The sequence below is a fragment of the Asterias rubens genome, chromosome 22 (assembly GCF_902459465.1).
Source record: "Asterias rubens chromosome 22, eAstRub1.3, whole genome shotgun sequence".
Lineage (NCBI taxonomy): Eukaryota > Metazoa > Echinodermata > Asteroidea > Forcipulatida > Asteriidae > Asterias > Asterias rubens.
In genome coordinates, this window is record NC_047083.1 from 5,129,726 (window position 1) to 5,149,467 (window position 19,742).

Sequence of the window (19,742 nt, forward strand, 5' to 3'; positions counted from 1 at the left end):
CAACAAAAGATCGGTCCCAGTGAAGAACAGGTAGCCATATCACTAGAGATAATAGGTGCATTCGATTAGCTTCCCGGGTCGACTCCGGTCTGTGCCCGTCGGTACATTTGTATTGCTTTGACGACGTCATTCCAGGGGCTCACCCGGGTCATCCCCCAGTCCCCCTGCTTGTGGAGCGGATCACTTGGGGGCTGGCCCAAGGTGCATGACGTCACCACGAGAGGGTGAGTGAAGTGATCGTTCGATTAGCTCTTGTCAGGGGCTCACCCGAGTGAGCGTTAGAGACACGAGGAAGCAGCAGCTGAACAGAAAAATAATTATGTACTGTTCCTACCGCTAGGGGGCGGATATTATCATACAAACAATAAACTTAATCGACTGAATCAAGTCTACTTTCAACGCAGACAGCCAGTGCAATACGATATGATGTACTCAACAAATAGCTTTTTGTTTCGGGAACCAGCGAAGTATCAGATGATCAAAATCACATGACAGTGAGTTGGGCCTTTGGCATGCTGCAAAACAACAATTCTTTTGTTTTGAGAGTGGACCCCGTGACAGTGCAAAGTCAAGTAGCTGTGTTTCTGCCTTTGTCATTTGTGTCTTTCCTTGCGAGTGAGCAACAAGTTCTTTTTCCGTTCTCGTGGTTTTAAAAACCGTGATTTCAAGATGAAGACTGCGATCGCCTTGGTAGTTTTTCTGGCAGCGGTAGTCGCTAACGCAACAAGGTGAGATTTGTTTTCAGTGCAGTGCATTCCATGCTAGCATTCTGGGCCTGGTCGTAGCCCAGTTTGGACTCCTCCGTTGCAGGCAACGCGACGGAGTCCAGGGTATAATAAAGGTCCCGTACATTGTAAAAAACATTCATAAATCTGTTACAAATATTTCCACCTAACTCGGGAGTCTGAACTTTTGCTCACATGTTCCTTGTATGTATGTTGTAGGAATGTAGTTCGAACTCCAAGCTCGCATTATTTAAAATTGTTGAATTTTCTCCTTTGGTGTTAATATTTTGTGACACTTTCTTGCACTGATCACTGGCGGCCTTCTATTGGCAGCCAAATCGCTGTCAACTTGCGTAAACCAAACACTAAGCAGATGGATAAAAGTCAGCGAGCAATTTACACAGTGACAATGCGCAGAACTATTTTATACCGAGCATTGACGTCTTGTACACAGACTCCATGTGCTGGAAGGGTATTTTTTTCCCAGGACAAATGAGGCCACTTTTTACCATAATTAAATAGCGCATGCTAACCGGCCCAAGAAAAAAATATACGCGCGCAGGAAAGCTCCCTCTGTTGTCCGCACATGTAGCAGAAGCACTGTAAAAAAGCAAGATGGTCGCAGACGGCTTTCTTTGCTGCTTAGACATTTTTTTTTTTTCACAAGAAAAAAAACTTGTTTTTGTAAACGAAATTCAACCTGAAACTTATAAAAATTCTGTTTGAGCTGGAATATTTTACAGTTTTATGCCTCCTGGATTTTAAAATGTATATTGGAGGAGTTAAAGGCGAGTTAACGGCCCCTACCCAGTTGACAGCGAATAGCGGCAAGATAATGCACTTTACTTAAAGCCATGCGCACTTGGGCTCACACTATCAATTGGTACACGATGATCACATCGCCAGTGCAGAACTTCGACATAATTTCTTCCATGGATATATTTGTTAGCTGTGAAATCGTTGAGAATATAGTGAGGGACACTATGAATATATAAACGGAATTTCAGCTTCTCAAATCAGATAAAAAATAAAGAAAATTGTAGTCAAATTTGTCTTCCCAAAGAACCTTTATACGCCCAGGACGTCAGTGCAGTGGTGGCACTACATGTACCTGATGTCCTACCAGGGCTAGGCATGGCCGGTGTACTCAGTGTGTGGGGAGAGGGTAGCCTAAAACTATGATGTTGTTATGTCTAATTTGTTATGATTGTTTTATTGTTTCTAAGACTAAGACTAAGAGATTGCTTAGGATGTAGGCCTGTATGTTTGACATTTTGACAATAATACCATATTTTTACCTTCTAAGGGCATCTGTTATATAATAATTTAAATAGAATACAATTAGTTTAGACTAGAGTCTAGCTAGACACAGCACAGACTGTCAAAGACTGTGGTTCTCTCCTCCTACCAATACCATGGATGCTCCTAAGAGTCCTACTACCTAGAACTATGAGAATGAGCTGTTCGTTTGGCTATCCCTTTACCTGGGCCCAATTTCATAGAGCTGCTTAAGCAAAAAATTTGCTTAAGCACGAAATTAGCTTGCTTATTTTACACATGTTACTGGCCAAAAATTTATGCCATGTACATTGCTTGTGACTAATATTTAGCTGTTGTTTACTTAGCATAACAATTGAGTGGAATCTTAGCCGGTAATCTGATTTTACAAAGCAAAGATTTGTTTGCTTAAGCAACATTTTTTGCTTAAGCAGCTCTATGAAATTGGGCCCTGCTCATACATAAAAAATAAAACAGATTGACATCTTTCACAACAATAATGATTCTGGTTCTTCTACTTTTGTTTACAATTAATTACACAATTCTCTCTTTTTTATAAATATTTTTATTTTTGCAAAAATTAGGCTCTAGGGATGTCAGTATGTGTTCTTTGAGCTCTCATTGACCTTGAGGATGTCCCTGAAAATCTGCTGTATTTGTTACTTCCAATGTAACCTATCCTGGGTCGATTCCGCTGAAATACACCCTTTAGGCTATTCTCTCCTTTGTTATTTTGTTTTTCCAATTTGTTGATCACCTTTTTGTGAAAATACTTGCACTTGATATCCAGGACAGCAAGTTTTGCTTACACTTAGGAAGACAAGTATCAAGTAGCCTAAAGATCAAATTATTACCCCACTTAAAGGCAGTGGACACTATTGGTAATTACGCAAAATAATTATCATCATAAAACTTTTCTTGATTACGAGTAATGGAGAGAGGATGATAGTATAAAACATTGTGAGAAACAGCTCCCTCTGAAGTGATGTAGTTTTTGAGAAAGAAGTAATTTTCCACAAATTTGATTTCGAGACCTCAAGTTTAGAATTTGAGGTCTCGAAATCAAGCATCAGAAAGCACACAACTTTGTGTGACAAGCGTGTTTTTTTCGTTCTTTATTATCTCGCAACTTCGACGACCGATTGAGCTAAAATTTTCACAGGTTTGTTATTTTATGCATATGTTGAGATACACCAACTGTGAAGACTAGTCTTTGACAATTACCAATAGTGTCCACTGTCTTTAACCGAGACAAGGAAGTAAAACGTAAAACATTGAAAGTCATAATTATAGAGCAATGTTTTCAGTAGTAGTCGCGTACTGTTGTACATGCTACCATTACTTTTTTCCTGCACTGAAAGAAAAACTATGTTCGTAAAATTGAATACTCATTTCTCAAAAACAACAGCACAGGCTAGCAAGTGATATTTTAAGGGAACCTGGCCTTTCTCACCAATTCCATCATTATCTTTAAACTGTGTAAGTTAATTGTAGATCTGGCGTTTGTGTTTTGTACTTTAAACTCAAACCCTTAATCGAGACAAGGAAGTTTACAAAATAAAAGTTACTGTTCATATGATCGAAATGAAAACCAAACTCTGTTGTTTTTTTTGCTTTTCAGGATTCCCTTGTACAAGACAAACAGAGTGAGACACACATTATCCGAACAGGGGCTGACTGCGAAACATTACACAAAGTACCTCACCCCCAGCAATGGAACAGTCCGCATTATTGACTACATGGATGTAAGTGTAAAACAATGTGACCGACTCACTGAAACTAAAAAAGCTTTTTGTAACTCGAGATAAGGGCTACGGCCATGTAAATAAGATAACGTTGCTTTGTACTTTTTTGTAAACATTTTTTGGTGGTCAAGAGCAAGGTTAAAGACCAATTTTAGTGGTGGGCACTAAATAACATTTTTGTTTTCGAAGTCCACCAAGGGCGAGCCCGGATCAACAAAACTATCCATGTTTAATTATGGAGCTATAATGGTTTAGGTGGGGCGAAGTTTCCAAAATGTTTGTGTATGGGGCCTTGCAATAAGTTGTATGGCCTTGACTGTATCCCTTTTCTCTGAAACATTTACAGAGAAAGACAAAGTTGTTATTGCTATATTTGAGGAAAAGCCGTTAAAGTTGAAACATACACATTTTACACGAGGAAGCAGGTATACACAATTACAGAAAAGGCACTACAAAATCACAAAACCAAATTAGACATAAACAAACGGCTAATTAATTTTTTTTTGTGTATGGCGTCTGCTCTGGATGTCAACTGGCAATGAATTGAGCCTACACATTGTGATCAAATATTCCTTTTTTTAAAGTCTTGAATTCTGATGGAAAAGTGAAACACGCCGTTCGTAAAGAGATATTTTTTTCATCACATTTTCAAATTGTTTATACACAATTTCTTGGTTTGCATAGTTTTTAACGGTCAGTTGGGTTACGGGAAACATAAAAATCTTTTTGTTAGGCCTAGTGGTGGCTTATGATTGTGCTTCAAGAATTGATCCAAGGATTGATCCTTGAGGAAGTATGCTATCTTATTAAAATCTTAAACTTTTTTTTTCTTCTTCAGATTTTTACAGAAAAGGTTGTTAATATTTTACTTTTTTATTTGTTTAGGCCCAGTATTATGGAGCTATTACCATCGGAACACCACCTCAGAACTTCAACGTGATTTTTGACACTGGAAGCTCAAACCTATGGGTTCCAAGCGCAGACTGCAGTCTGTTTGACATCGCATGCAGTAAGTGATAAAACCCTATAACATGTATAAGTGAACGGGCGTAACACTTGAGCCCGGTTCGTACTTCCTGATGTTGAAGAAATTTGCAACAAGTACATTTGTAGTTCGCAACAGTTGAAATGTGTTTAATTTGCTGTGATGTCAAAATTTGCTTTGCTTTCGCAGGGAGTATGAACCGGGTATAAGTCATGGCGCACTTTAATTAACTTTAATTATATGCATAGATAAACATGAAAATGAGTTGTTACCAATCTATGTAACATTGAATAACTAATGATCGCATTAACGGCTGCTACACTCAACTGTAGTGTAGAATTCTAAACATCCATTGGCGTGACCATATTACAAACAGGGAGGTATATGGCAATCTACCGCCACTATCCAAGACCGTAATGCAGAGACGTCTACAGTTTGCTGGTCACTGTTTGCGTACAGCTGATCAACCCATACCGAAACTGATCTTATGGAATCCTCCTGACGGACATCCAAATCATGGCAGGAACAAAATGAGCTACACAGACACCATCACCAGAGACACTAATCTCAGTCCAAACGAGACCCAACAACTCATGAGGGACAAAGCAACCTGGCACTATTTCATCAAAGATGCTTCTACTATTCCGTCCAAGGATGATGATGATGATGATGATGATTGAAAAACCAAGAGCTTTGGTAGTTTACGTCTTTTATGATTCTTATGTTTTTCCATTTTTATTTCTAGAAACTCATAATAAGTATGATGAGAAGGCATCCTCCACCTTCCAGAAGAATGGAACGGCATTTTCTATCCAGTATGGTACAGGAGCCTGCTCAGGTATTCTGGACATTGATAATGTTGCGGTAAGTCTAATAGAAAGGACACTTAACCATAAATGCTTCTCTTCACCCAGTTGTTGAAGGGCACAGTTTGAGTGTAGAGATTGTCTTCATGTACATGAATATGAATGGTTAGAAATCTGTATGGTTAAAAATCTCATGTATTCTGAACATTGATAATGTTGTGGTAAATCTAATAGAGAGGACACTTAAATGCAGTGGACACTATTGGTAATTACTCAAAATCATTATTAGCATAAAACCTTTCTTGGTGACGAGTAATGGGGAGAGGTTGATGGTATAAAACATTGTGAGAAACGACTCCCTCTGAAGTGCCATAGTTTTCGAGAAAGAAGTAATTTTCCATGAATTTGATTTCGAGACCTCAGATTTAGAACTTGAGGTCTCGAAATCAACCATCTAAACGTACACAACTTTGTGTGACAAGGGTGTTTTCTTCTTTCATTATCTCGCAAGTTTGACGACGGATTGAGCTAAAATTTTCACAGGTTTGTTATTTTATGCATATGATGAGATACACCAACTGTGAAGGCTTGTCTTTGACAATTACCAAAAGTGTCCACTGTCTTTAACCATAAATGCTTCTCTTCACCCAGTTGTAGAAGGTCTGAGTGTAGAGATTGTCTATGTGAATGGTTTGAAATCTGTATGGTTAGAAATCTCATGTATTCTGAACATTGATAATGTTGTGGTAAATCTAATAGAGAGGACACTTAACCATAAATGCTTCTCTTCACCCAGTTGTAGAAGGTCTGAGTGTAGAGATTGTCTATGTGAATGGTTTGAAATCTGTATGGTTAGAAATCTCATGTATTCTGAACATTGATAAGGCTGTAGTTTGACAAGAACGGTGTCTATGGGAAAGCCACTGAATGCCTCTCCTCACCCAGGTGTAAAAAGGCACTGTTTTAGGGTTTAGACTGTCAATGTAAATGGTTAGCTGGGGTATCCTTTCTCCAATCGCTGGCTGGGCAAGTCAACCAACATTCTGGATCGCCTGCAGGTTTTTCACTAGCCCACATGTATTGACGCACCCATTTTTCAAAACATAAAAAAAAGGGGAACAAATGCGCAATATAACGTTTTGGCACAATTTTATCCCTTAATTTCTGCCTGAATTATACTTTTTCGATCAACTACCGCTCACATGGATGCAAGATTTGAGGATCGGTTGTTTTGAACTTCGTTTGCAATAAAATCTTTGAGAATCAACGATTGGTCAATTACCAAACTGATACCCCTTTATTAAAGCTCATAATTTTAACAATTGTTTGGATTGTTTTGTTTCTTGGAACAGCTTGGGAGTGAGATTGCCTACAACCAAACCTTCGGTGCGGCCTTGAAGGAGCCCGGAATCACCTTCATCGTCGCTAAGTTTGACGGCATTCTCGGGATGGGATATCCTGAGATCTCCGTAGACCGAGTGGTTCCCGTGTTTGACACGCTGATGGCCCAACATGCGCTCGATAAGAACGTGTTCTCTTTCTATCTTAACAGGTAATTTGGTCACCCGAACGCTTCTCAAAGCCCTTTCAATTATTAACCCTGACTAGGCCATTTTATTTATTCATTTATTTATTTATTCCCTTTCATGTATTTACCCAGGGTGAGCCAAATCAGTAAAAAATGACTAGTTTTCATTTGGGCCCTGCATAGTTCAGTGACAAAAACAAACATTTTTAGGTTGATAAAAACAAACAGATTTTATTCATTCCCTTACCCATCTCAGCAGTCCAGGCAAAAAATATGGGCCACTAAGCTAAATCAATCACAAGAACCATCTTCTTCCCTCGCAGGTAATCATTTACCAATGGATGGAGAAAAGCAAATTTGTCTTTGTTTACCCAACATAGCCTTTTCAAGCAATTTATTTTTGAGAGATTTTGGGTGGATAGATTTTAACTGAAGTAAATTTTCTATCGAAATCATACTTAAATTGAGTATTTTTGTTATGCATTGAGGAACTTGCTCAAAATGATGCTACAGTTCATCGTCATCGTGATGAAGTCTCTGCGCATGCGGCTAAATTTGGCTGAGAGCATAGCTTAGAAGATCAGTGTCCAGGTGTCCCCAGCCACCCCTTTCAACCTATGTAAAATTTCTCCCAATGTTTCTGTACCAATAAGCCTGTTTGAAGGCATGGCGGACGTGATAGAGGTGTACTGTTTGGTTTGTAGCATTGTGTCATATATCTCATGCACTCAAGTAGGAGTCATAATATTTTGGATTCCATAATATTTTAGAGTCCATAATGTTTGTATATTTGATTGATTTAAATTTTTTTAGGAAAGAAGGAGCTAAAGTTGGCGGAGAGCTCATCTTGGGTTCTTCAGATCCTAAATACTACACTGGTAACTTCTCGTATGTACCCGTCTCAAAGAAGGGCTACTGGCAATTCAACATGGATGGGTAAGCAGAGACGACATGAATAATGGACTATTTACAGTAAAGTGCGCCCTCTATAGGCCACCTAGGAGATTAGAGAAGGCTAGCCTGAACATCTGACATCACACTTCCTGGCGTGTACTTTCACCTTTGACCTACATTTATTCCACATATAGAGATACGCAGTCCAATACTGTTTGGGCCTCTATGTTAAAGGAACACGTTGCCTTGGATCGTTCGAGTTGGTCTTTGAAAAGCGTTTGTAACCGTTTTTTATAAAATGCATATGGGTAGAAAGATGTTGTAAAAGTAGAATACAATAATCCACACAAACATGCCTCGAAATTGCACAGTTTTTCCTTTTACCTCGTCGACTAACACGGTCGGCCATTTATGGGAGTCAAATTTTTGACTCCCATCAATGGCCGACTGTGTTAGTTCGCACAGTAAAAGGAAAACCACGCAATTTCGAGCCAAACTCGTGTGGATCATTGTATTCTACTTTTAAAATATCTTTCCAACCATATGCATTTTATAAAAAAGGGTTACAAACGCTTTTTATAGATCAACTCGTCCGATCCAAGGCAACGTGTTCCTTTAAGCTCATGTTACCACACGTTTATCCAATAATATCATTGTATCCAATGGAATCACTGGATCTGAGTCTCAGGTACCCGTCTTTATCCTTGCGGATAAAGACAGGGGCCCACTCTAAGAGAAGGCCAGAATGGTCCACTGTCTGTATCCGCAAGGATAAAAACAGGCACGGGATATGCCAATTGGTTTCATCAAATACAATGATATCATTGGATAATTTAATGTGCAGTGATGTTCTATAGCTGTGTAATGGTGTCCGATAAATTGAAAAAATGTCCTGCCCAGGACAAAATATAGAGGGCGCACTGTAAGGAGACTCTTCCACATTGGAAAGTACAACAAAACTACATGTATTTGTGGCATATAGCTGTTTTTTTTCAGCCCCTCCAACCAAACCCTTCAACTCCTACCCTCCAACTCCTACCCTACCCTAATTCGTAACCTCCAACCAAAACCCTCTCCAACCCCTACCATCCAACCCCTCCCCTACCATCCAACCCCTCCCCTTCAACCCAAACCCTCCCCTTCAACCCAAACCCTCTCCAACCCAATCTCTCCTACCCCTACCCTCCAACACCTACCCTCCATTCCTTTCACAATTTCCTACCATCAACCCCTTCCCCTACCTTCACCCCATCAAAACCATCTCCTCCCCTTGACCCAAGCCAACCCCTACCCTTACTGCCCACCCCTTAACCCACCTCCTTCCCTCAACCCAACCCCTCGACACCTAGCCCTCTACCCCTAACCACCATACGCTCAGCCCAATCCCTACCCTCCGACCCCTACCCCTACCCTTAACCATCCACCCTTCCCCCTTCTTCTACCCTCAACCGAACCCCTCAACCCCTACCCTTACATGTACCTCCTCCACCCACCATTTTTATCCAGATGTAAGTCTCAAAGTTTTTCAGACTCTATCAAACTATCTTGTTGTCAATTCAGAGTGGCTGTCTCTTACCCTTCAACCAAACCCCTCAACCCCTACCCTTACCTCCTCCACCCTCCATTTCTATCCAGATTTAAATCTCAAAGTTTTCCAGCCTCTATCAAATTATCTTGTTGTCAATTCAGGGTGGCTGTCGGAGAGGGAAAAACTCCTCTTGGCAAGTTCTGCAATGGTGGTTGCGAGGCAATCTGCGACACTGGCACCTCTCTCTTGGCCGGACCAACAGCCGAAGTGGAAAAGATTCAAACTTTGATTGGAGCTGCGCCTCTCGTCAAAGGAGAAGTAAGTTCATTGGAGTTAATTGGACACAAGAGGGCAGCAAAGACAAACAAGATTTAGCACAGTCCAACTTGCTGTGTGATTACAGGGTTTGAGTACTTTTTGTACCACACAGATGCCCACAGATTTACATTAAACTAACACGGTTTGTAGATAAGGATGGCAGAAAGTTTCTCCTAAAATATTACTTGCTGAGGAGCGGTAGTTTCTGAGAAATGAGTAAAACAATTTCACAAAAATAAATTTCGTCTGGGGAGACGAAAATTATTTGAGCATGTTCATTGGATTTACAAGTACTGGCATCGACTGTAGACAACCTCCCGCTCAACTACTTCTAAATACCAGCACTGGTGTCCAGTGCCTTTTAGTAAATTTTCCTTGTCATTTTACATCAAGTCGTCTTCATTTTTCTTTTCTCTTGCAGTATCTTGTAAGCTGTGATAAGATCCCAACCATGCCCAACATTGTCTTCACCCTCAATGGTAAAGACTTTGTCCTGACACCAGAGGACTACGTCTTGAAGGTAATTATACCAAAGACTGATACCCAAACCCGGATTTATTATAAAGTATTACCTCGTCAAGTTTCCTTTTGACCTGATATGTTGACTAAGCACGGAGTGGCGCAGCAACAAGAACCTTTTAGAACTTGATTTCGGTCTGACGAAAGCCAAACCAGTCAGCAGCGAATGGAGTCAGCGTATTGCCTGTGGAAACAACGATCATCCATCTTGGATTAGTTTGTAAATCATGCTTTGGTATGATGAATTCTGGTCTATTGCATTCACCCAAACTTTTTTTCCAGATTATGTCCAAGATATTGATCCTTCTTTCTCTTATATTATTTCCAAACGTTATTTCCAAACTTATTTCACCCCAAACTCACTCCCATGTTGTCAGAATTGGTTTATTGGTATTTCGGGTGAACTCAAGTCTTTTGTTACATTTGGTCAAATTGATTGGTTAATCGTTCAGCACTTTGCATACAAGTTATGAATAATGCATAGCTCATACTCCAAACCACCAACACGTTGTAAAAGGCCCTTGTTGCTACGCCATTGAACTCACATGCTTGCTCTCCCCTTCCAGTCAATGGGGATTGCGGCTCTACAAAGCTGTCCAATCTAGGAAGGCCTTGACAAAAGACTACCATCACTTGAGTGCGATGTGTTTGACCCCTGTGTGGTGAATCAATGTGTGGTGAAGAGGTTTTCAACTAGTGGTTTAATCCCAACGAGGCCGGGTTCTTGACCACTAGTTGAAAATCGATTCAACACACTTTGATTCCCATTCATAAATACCTTTTCGGTCATTAACATCGACACTTTTTGGTCAAAAAGTAAAATAAATGCATAAATTAAAATTGTTCAATGATTTCTTTCAACACAACACCCCTCCAGCTATGAAATGGTAAGGCCCTCGGCCTGATCGGGTAAACAACTCCTTATAAGGGAATGCTGTGCGCGTCTCGCGTGATGTGGCACAACTGTTTCAGCCGTTGCTCTCGACCAATAGGAATGAAGAAGCTGTCTTATAAGAACAGCTGCAAGCTCGCGTGTCACGCCCATGTTTTTAACATTTTTTACTGGTCAAAAACAAAGGTTTGGTATACACACCCACAAAACGCGCTCTCCACCAATAGGAATGGCGAAACTGTCTGAGGTATTTATGAATGATATGTAAATGATATGTTACATCGATGATAAATATATAATCTTGTTATCTTTCTGCGTTTTAGGAAACCACGATGGGAGAGACACTCTGCCTGAGTGGATTCATCGGAATGGACGTCCCTAAACCCCTGGGCCCGCTTTGGATCCTCGGCGACATCTTCATCGGCAAATACTACTCCGAGTTTGATCGAGTGAACAACCGTGTAGGGTTCGCTGATGCCGTCAAGGGTGTAGAAATCAAGGGGGAGTATTAAGAACCCTGGTTTTATAAATGACAGGTTTTTCTTGGGGTGGTTGGGGAGAAAAAAACGTAGATGGATCAAGTTGACCACTTGTTTAGCCCTTTCCGAGGACAAAACTCAGGTTAAAAAAAATAATTGGTGGAAGATGCCATTGATGAGTGAATAGTGGTCACTGAGTGCAGTGGATGGAATGAACTTTTTGAGAAATGGGGGTGGGGGTGCACTTAGTGGTCACTTTGATTCATTGGTTTTTTGTTCAGATATGCAAATTTTACATTTTTGTGTAATGTGAAGAAGCAAATTCACCAATGTTTATTGCGATTGCTACAATTTATTTAAGCTTGATAGTGATGTAAACATGCTCAAAGGTTTTCAATATTATGATTGTAACCACCAAATTTGATGAAATTGTCACATTTTTTGTTGTGATTAAAATGAATTATGCTTACATGAATACAGTCATCAACCAAAATGCCATTTCTCAAAACAGTTTGTGACTGGAAGCCTGCTAATGTTTGCTGAGCAGAAATTTGCTAAGCATTATTTTTTCCTTAAGCAATTTAGTCCAAGGCTTTTTTCCACTCATTGGCTTTTACTCTGCTAAAATGTAGAACAAAGAGTCACTACAACAGTTTTATTTCTCGTACTACATATCTTGAGAACTCCTTGCTTGGTGCATGTTTCCCTCCATCCTACAATCTGGACTGTTGGAAGAGGAATATCAATTCCTACCTTCAGCTCCCCAGACTTATATTCATCAGAAATGTTTTCTTGTAGGCCCTTACCAAGAGTGGCTTCTAGCCTGCAACCAATTTCACAAAACTTTACGCACCTGCTTTTACGCAACTGCGTAAGTCCACTTTGCGCAATGTTTACGGCGCAACTTGCTCCATAAGGGGTCTTTCTACAGTAAAGGGCAATTGGGACGGACACAATGTTTTTACAAAAATTTCTGTAATAAAAATAATCTGATTTAAAAAATTTGTGAATTATTTACTAAATCACTACTCACATTGCGCAAGTGGACTTAAAGCCATTGGACCCTTTCGGTACAGAAAAAAAAAAAAAAGTTCACAGATTTACAAATAATTTACAGGGTTTACAGAAGCTAATGGTGAAAGCCTTCTCTTGAAATATTAGTCCATGAAATGCTTTACTTTTTGAGAAAACGGTAAAACAACATAAATTCTCGTTAGCGAGAATTACGGATTTGTTTTAAACACATGTCATGACACGGCGAAACGCGCGGAAACAAGAGTGGGTTTTCCCGTTATTTTCTCCCGACTCCGATGACCGATTAAGCCTAAATTTTCACAGGTTTGGTGTTTTATATATAATTTGTGATACACGAAGTGTGGGACTTGAACAATACTGTTAGTGTTTACCGAAACTGTATAATGGCTTTAAGCAGTGGCGTAAAGTTTTGTGAAATCGGCCGCTGGTTTAGATGCAAATTGCATATTAAAAGAACAAAGTACCGTCTCAAAATCCACTGAGCTCCGTCATAAAATAACTTCTTTTTTAATCTTTCAATTAACCGGGAGTTTCACTTAAAAACCCATTTTTTTTTATGTTCTATTGTTAAAGTTAGAAACCTGAGGTTTGAATTTCTAGTAAGGCATGACATTCTAATCCAGAGAAATAGAGGTTATTGTATGTAAATTTATGGATGTGTAACGAAATATTTTGATCTAATTCAAATAACTATTTGGTCTGCTCTGATAACTATTCTGTATGTTTGAATTAAACATCTGTATGAACGAATAAGTGGTTCGAATATTTAAATGTTTTGTTTGGCCTGACTGAAAACAAACAAAATACAACTTTAAAAAGAATTTGTTGTCCACCTCGCCACTTGTTTTTAGTGGAAACATGACTATTTATCTGGCAAGAATTTGAAAACAAAGAAGTTGCCTACTTAACTACATTTATTACTTTTAGTGTTACAAGAAACAATACTTTTTGTCCAGCCGGACTTTTGAACAGAAAAACATGTTTCCTATCAGTCTACCTAACATTTTTTGTTTTCAGTATTACATTACACCTAATTATCTTTTGGCTTGGCCCAACTGTAAACATTACATTTGTTGAAATTGTTGCAGGTTGGTTATAAGGTGTGATAATTGTATACAAAGAAACTGGAAATAATTGACTCTTTTCATAAACAAATAAGGCATAATAAAAAAATAAAAATTGTTTCCTGTGAACCCAACGTCTCCTAAACAACGTTGTGTTTGCCTTCTTTATGGACGACAAGATATAACTTATAACATGAAATCTACTGCAATGTTAACAGGCAACTTGCAGGAATAAACAGACTAAACTACAGTACATGTGCCTTTAAAAAGAACATTTTTGTGGTTGCATCTTTCTTACCATTTCCTACAAGAAAATTAATGTTTACATTTTAATTGTTGAAGAATCTCATGAGTTACTCACCTTTCAATTGCCAGTACTTCATGTGTTATGGTTCATAATGTTTGCCTTTCTTCCAATAACGGTAAACTTGATGTTAATTTTCTTTTCGTTATTGCACGACAGGTGCAGCACGCTCGTTAGAGCGTGCAACGATTACGTAAGGTTTTCTTTCACATTCTCCCTTAAAACCGGGGCGTTTCAGCCTATTGATCACTCTCAGTAGAGCAACTTACCTCGCTACAAGATATTCTTGTACTACCAGTGAAAATGAATCCTGAGGCTTCAAACGAAGACATCCTTTTGGCAATCCAAACTTTGTCAAGCAATATAGACACCAAGGTGGAATCAGCAATAAAGAAACAACGTACATCAGCCGAAATTGAGTACGAATTTAAGAGCATTGGGAACAAGGACCAGTTTCGACACACCGAAAAACTCAATGCTATGGTAGAATCGGCCATTGCATCAATAAAAGTCGGAGACCTTAACTCCGGATTGGATCTACTTAGTTCAGTTCTAGAGCTGAATAAACAGCGCCAGAAGCTCATCAAGGTTGCAGATAGATCTACACAAGGCTGGGCAACCGTTAAAGAATACATCACGGACGAGTTGGCAGACGACTCCGGAGACGAAAAGAGACTGAAAAAAGCAGAAAAGTCTGCTGCATCCAAAAAGGCCGAGCTCAAGAAATCTAAGGCAAAGCCCACTCGTCCTTCCCAGTACAGCCATGGAGCCCCATCTCGTGCTCCTTATTCTTTTCGTCCTTTCGCCACCAGTCGTTTCAGCAGCCCATACCGACCAGAGAGTCGCACCTGTTTCCAGTGCGGTATTACCGGGCACGTCCGGACCAGTTGCCCTTCCCTACGTGCACTACGACAACCACGACTGCAAACCCCAGCCACCGGATTCTCAGACACATCCGGTCATTAGGAACTGGGAATCGGCCGAAGGCGACCAACCCGACCACATACCAACCGGCGTTAAAGGTAAACTTAAACCTTGTATTTCATTCTGGAGAAATGTTCTTAAAGCAAGTCCCTTTGTTTTAGATGTTATTGAAACAGGTTATAAGATTCCGTTTTATCTAGAACCACCACCCATTGTATTGAAAAACAATAAGTCCAGCCTAAACCACGCCCAGTTTGTTGAGACCGCCATTTGCAAATTGATCACAAACAGATGTATTGTAGAATTAGACTCACCGCCATTTTGCTGTAACCCTTTAACCGTTGCAGATGGAAAAAAGCTGCGCTTGGTCTTAGATTTACGGCACCCGAATCATTTCATTTGGAAATCAAAGTTCAAGTACGAAGACCTCACCCATATCGCCCCATCACTTGACAGTAACCAAGTGTATTTTTCATTCGACCTTGAATCCGGATATCACCATGTAGAAATATTCCCGCCACACCAAAAATACTTGGGTTTTTCCTGGCATCATTGCGATAACCATGTTAGATATTACATGTTTACTGCCCTTCCATTTGGATTAAGCAGCGCATGCCACCTTTTTACTAAGCTAACAAGGCCGCTAGTGTATTTTTGGCGCTCTCAGGGTATCATCTCTTTCATGTACATTGATGACGGTCTTATCATTTCACCAGACCATGCTTCAGCGCAAAGTAGCAAAATTATCGTGCGAAATACCATCATCAATAGCGGCTTTGTTCCTAGTAAAACAAAATGCATTTGGGAACCAACTGAAGAAATACAATACTTGGGTCTCATCATTGATTCCAGGAATTTGTTGTTTCACATACCACAGGAGAAACTGTTCAAATTTCTGTCAACGATCTCAGCAATCCTTTCGGCACACAAAGCCAACAATTCTGTGCCAGTTAAACAACTGGCATGTTTCACGGGTCAAGTGATCTCGATGTCCCTAGCATTGGGCCCCATCGCTAGATTGATGACCCGCGACTCGTACAGATCAATCGAATCAAGTAATTCCTGGAATCAATCGATAAAGTTACGCAACGACACTGTAGCTGAACTCGAATTCTGGGCCCAAAACATCTTTTCCCTTAACGGCTTTTCCATCAGACTCAAACTTGTCCCATCTATGACCATCTATTCAGATGCCAGCGAAGTAGGTTACGGCGGACATGTTGAAAATCAGCCAAATCTCAAGATTCAAGGAAACTGGTCACAATCAGAAAAACGCAAAAGCTCAACTTGGCGCGAACTAGCAGCGGTCCTTAACCTACTCTTAGAACTTCAACACGTGGTTTCTCACAAAACTATCAAATGGTGTACCGACAATTCAAACGTGCCAAAGATAATCACTTGCGGTAGTGTCAAACCCGATCTACATAACATTGCCTTGTCAATACACGCTTTGTCCAAGAAACACGATTTCATCTTACTTCCTGAGTGGCTACCTAGGAATGAGAACAAACTCGCTGACAAGATAAGCAAATTTCAAGACTTTGATGATTGGGCAATTGATTCTGCGTCATTCAATCTCATAGACAATCTCTGGGGACCCCACTCTATAGATCGCTTTGCCTCACCTCACAATGCAAAACTGCCCCGGTTCAACGCTAGATTCTGGTGCAAAGCGGTATGCGGTGTAGATGCCTTTTGCCAAAGCTGGACATCGGAAAACAACTATTTCTGTCCCCCTGTGTCCCTTATTATACAAGTCATTAAACGCATTTTTGCGGTCAAAGCAACAGGCACTCTAGTAATCCCAAACTGGACAACATCAGCATTTTGGCCCTTTGTCTGCCCAGACGGCACACACCTAGATTATTCAATTGTAGATTGGAAAGTATTGCATACGTCATTCAGCCCTTCATCATTGGGCAAGAGCACAGTTTTCCGAAAGTATCCAAATTTTTCATGCTTAGCATTGAGATACGATTTTTCACAATCGTTCAGATCTTCGAACATGGGGTTTTGTCTTGCTCCTCTCGGCAGCTGTCCTGACTGTGCAGTTAACGCATAAAGTTCCTATCTTCCTTATAAACAGTCGCTCAAAATTGACAAAGCGAAGATTGTGTATGATTGAGAGATATGATTGTATATAACATTCAATGCAGTTTATTGCATTTAGGCTAATTTTAGCCGATGCCGATTTGCGTGCATCACCACATGGATGGTTTTTATAACCAATATGCGAATCACCTTCGTTTTTTCCCCAGATTACCATATTCATGCCTTTTTTGCTTTACCCTTTCTTTGGCGTTCTCTAAATAGTATGCGAGGCGAGCAGCTCCGCCATTCCAATGTTCACCAAAACATTAAGTTTGTGTTGTTTTTCTTGTCTATTCTTGTATATTCTTACATGAGGTAAATTTAGAAAAGAAAATAATTTTCTAACGTAAGAATGAAGTAAGAAAGTTAATTTTCTTTTCGTTATTGCACGACAGGTGCAGCACGCTCGTTAGAGCGTGCAACGATTACGTAAGGTTTTCTTTCACATTCTCCCTTAAAACCGGGGCGTTTCAGCCTATTGATCACTCTCAGTAGAGCAACTTACCTCGCTCCCAACCCGCCCTTTGCCCTAATAAATACATTAAAACTAAATGAATGAATAAAGCTTGCTCGGAGTAAGGATAGCGCGACCTACGTCCAACATCCTGGTCGCGTCCACGGTTCCTCCACAAGTTGGGGGTTTTACGTGGCCACTGAGCGCTGATAACTCAGCCTGGTGTTGGACGCCGAGCTTTCGTTGCACGTTTTCAGTAGCAACACCAATTACGTGCATATTAAGCACAAGTGTTTTTTATCCTTGAAACGACAGATAAATTTCCTTATCTCAGATCGTCTGCAGAACGGCTGATTTAGCCATAAAATAGCATTTATTGCATATACGTATAATCATAGCACTTTGGCTATGGTATGGAGCACAACTTTTGCTGCTCTCTTTTATTTTGTCTGTTTCAGATAGATGGTTGGCACTCTCTCATTCAGCATCTGACCCGGAACTAAAGCAACTTGCCCTCGAAGCCCTACCAAAACTACTGATGTCATCACGAGCACACTCAACAACGATAAAATACAGCAATGGTTGGAAACGATGGAAATCATGGGCTTCATCCAAGACCGGCGTCATATCGTTTCCCGTCAACCCTACTGATTTCGCCCTATATTTATCTTCATTATTTTCATCTGGTCATAAAACGGCAGCAGACTCCGCAGCATCCGCTGTCGCCTGGGCACATAGCTTGGCTGGATTACCGTCACCTACAGAGGATCCATTGGTCAAAACAACCTTACAGGGCTACAAGAGACTCACAGCCTCTACCCCAAACCGGAAGGAACCGGTAACACCTGAAATCATGGCAAAACTTTACAATGCTCACGGTCAACCTAGTGCAGCATTAGACGATCTACGCATACTATTCGTATGCTTTATTTGTTACGCTGGTTTCCTTCGTTTTAACGACATCAGTAACGTAAGACGCATGGACTGTAGTATACTCACCGACAGTCTCGTCGTACATTTATGCAAGTCCAAAACTGATCAATACCGCCAGGGCAACAACATAACAATTGCAAGAACATTTCAGCCAACCTGCCCAGTTGTAATCACAGAACGATATTTTCAAGCATTAGGCGATCCCGACTCTTCTCCTCTACCGGTACTTCGCAGACTGACACGTTCCAAAACCGGTCTTGTTCCTACTACTCATGGGCTAAGCTACACCAGAACTAGAGAGATCGTACTAGAAGCCCTCCGACCATTCGTTCCAGATATTCGAAAATTCGGCCTCCACAGCCTGAGGTCGGGAGGGGCAACCGCAGCTTCAAACGCCCTACTCCCATCTCACTTAATATCCATGCACGGAAGATGGAAATCCGAAAAGGCCAGAAATGCATACATAAAAGCTGATCCGCAAGCGCGTTTACTTCCCTCCTCTGTACTTGGAATTTGAATTTATGTGTATAATTGGTTAGTTAAGCCGACGAGAATAATGATGAAACTTAAATTAAATGAGTTGGATTATGTGAATGTCATGAATAAATAGTATGCGAGGCGAGCAGCTCCGCCATTCCAATGTTCACCAAAACATTAAGTTTGTGTTGTTTTTCTTGTCTATTCTTGTATATTCTTACATGAGGTAAATTTAGAAAAGAAAATAATTTTCTAACGTAAGAATGAAGTAAGAAAATCTTGTGCTTTGCATGGCTTAGTTTTGATGAGGTTTTTGATGGCATTTAAAGGCAGTGGACACTATTGGTAATTACTCAAAATAATTGTTAGCATAAAACCTTTCTTGCTGACGAGTTATGTGGAGAGGTTGATTGTAACAAACATTGTGAGAAACGGCTCCCTCTGAAGTGTCATAGTTTTCGAGAAAGAAGTGATTTTCCACGAATTTGATTTCGAGACCTCAGATTTAGAACTTGAGGTCTCGAAATCAACCATCTAAACGCACACAACTTCGTGTGACAAGGATGTTTTTTTCCTTCATTAATATCTCGCAACTTCGATGGCCGATTGAGCTCAAATTTTCACAGGTTTGTTATTTTATGCATATGATGAGATACACCAACTGTGGAGGCTAGTCTTTGACAATTACAAATAGTGTCCACTGCCTTTAACATTACAGAATGTTCGACCATATTATGCAGATTATTAAAGACACAGGACACTA

At 40.2% G+C, this 19,742-nt stretch overlaps 2 protein-coding genes across 2 annotated transcripts; both read left to right on the forward strand.

Annotated features, from left to right (window-relative positions):
• The first annotated feature begins 477 nt into the window (after positions 1–477).
• Positions 478–12,324, forward strand: LOC117305258 (cathepsin D-like). Its single transcript, XM_033790088.1, has 9 exons — positions 478–728; positions 3,625–3,748; positions 4,634–4,757; positions 5,479–5,597; positions 6,892–7,091; positions 7,881–8,003; positions 9,651–9,807; positions 10,229–10,327; positions 11,542–12,324. The coding sequence occupies exons 1-9, from the start codon at positions 670–672 to the stop codon at positions 11,728–11,730; spliced, it is 1,194 nt and encodes a 397-aa protein (XP_033645979.1). The 5' UTR covers positions 478–669; the 3' UTR covers positions 11,731–12,324.
• Positions 12,325–14,849: 2,525 nt separating this feature from the next.
• Positions 14,850–19,101, forward strand: LOC117305228. Its single transcript, XM_033790048.1, has 2 exons — positions 14,850–15,122; positions 18,028–19,101. Exons 1-2 carry the CDS (start codon positions 14,864–14,866, stop codon positions 19,017–19,019), a joined length of 1,251 nt encoding a protein of 416 aa, XP_033645939.1. The 5' UTR covers positions 14,850–14,863; the 3' UTR covers positions 19,020–19,101.
• The last annotated feature ends 641 nt before the right edge of the window (positions 19,102–19,742 follow it).

Excerpts from the sequence above, each read along its gene's own strand:
- LOC117305258 (XM_033790088.1), top strand. The coding sequence starts at position 670 with ATGAAGACTGCGATCGCCTTGGTAGTTTTTCTGGCAGCGGTAGTCGCT. Across the intron at positions 8,004-9,650 it reads TGGCAATTCAACATGGATGG|GGTGGCTGTCGGAGAGGGAA; the intron begins GTAAGCAGAGAC and ends TTGTCAATTCAG. Across the intron at positions 10,328-11,541 it reads CAGAGGACTACGTCTTGAAG|GAAACCACGATGGGAGAGAC; the intron begins GTAATTATACCA and ends TCTGCGTTTTAG.
- LOC117305228 (XM_033790048.1), top strand. The coding sequence starts at position 14,864 with ATGGAGCCCCATCTCGTGCTCCTTATTCTTTTCGTCCTTTCGCCACCA. Across the intron at positions 15,123-18,027 it reads CATACCAACCGGCGTTAAAG|ATAGATGGTTGGCACTCTCT; the intron begins GTAAACTTAAAC and ends TGTCTGTTTCAG.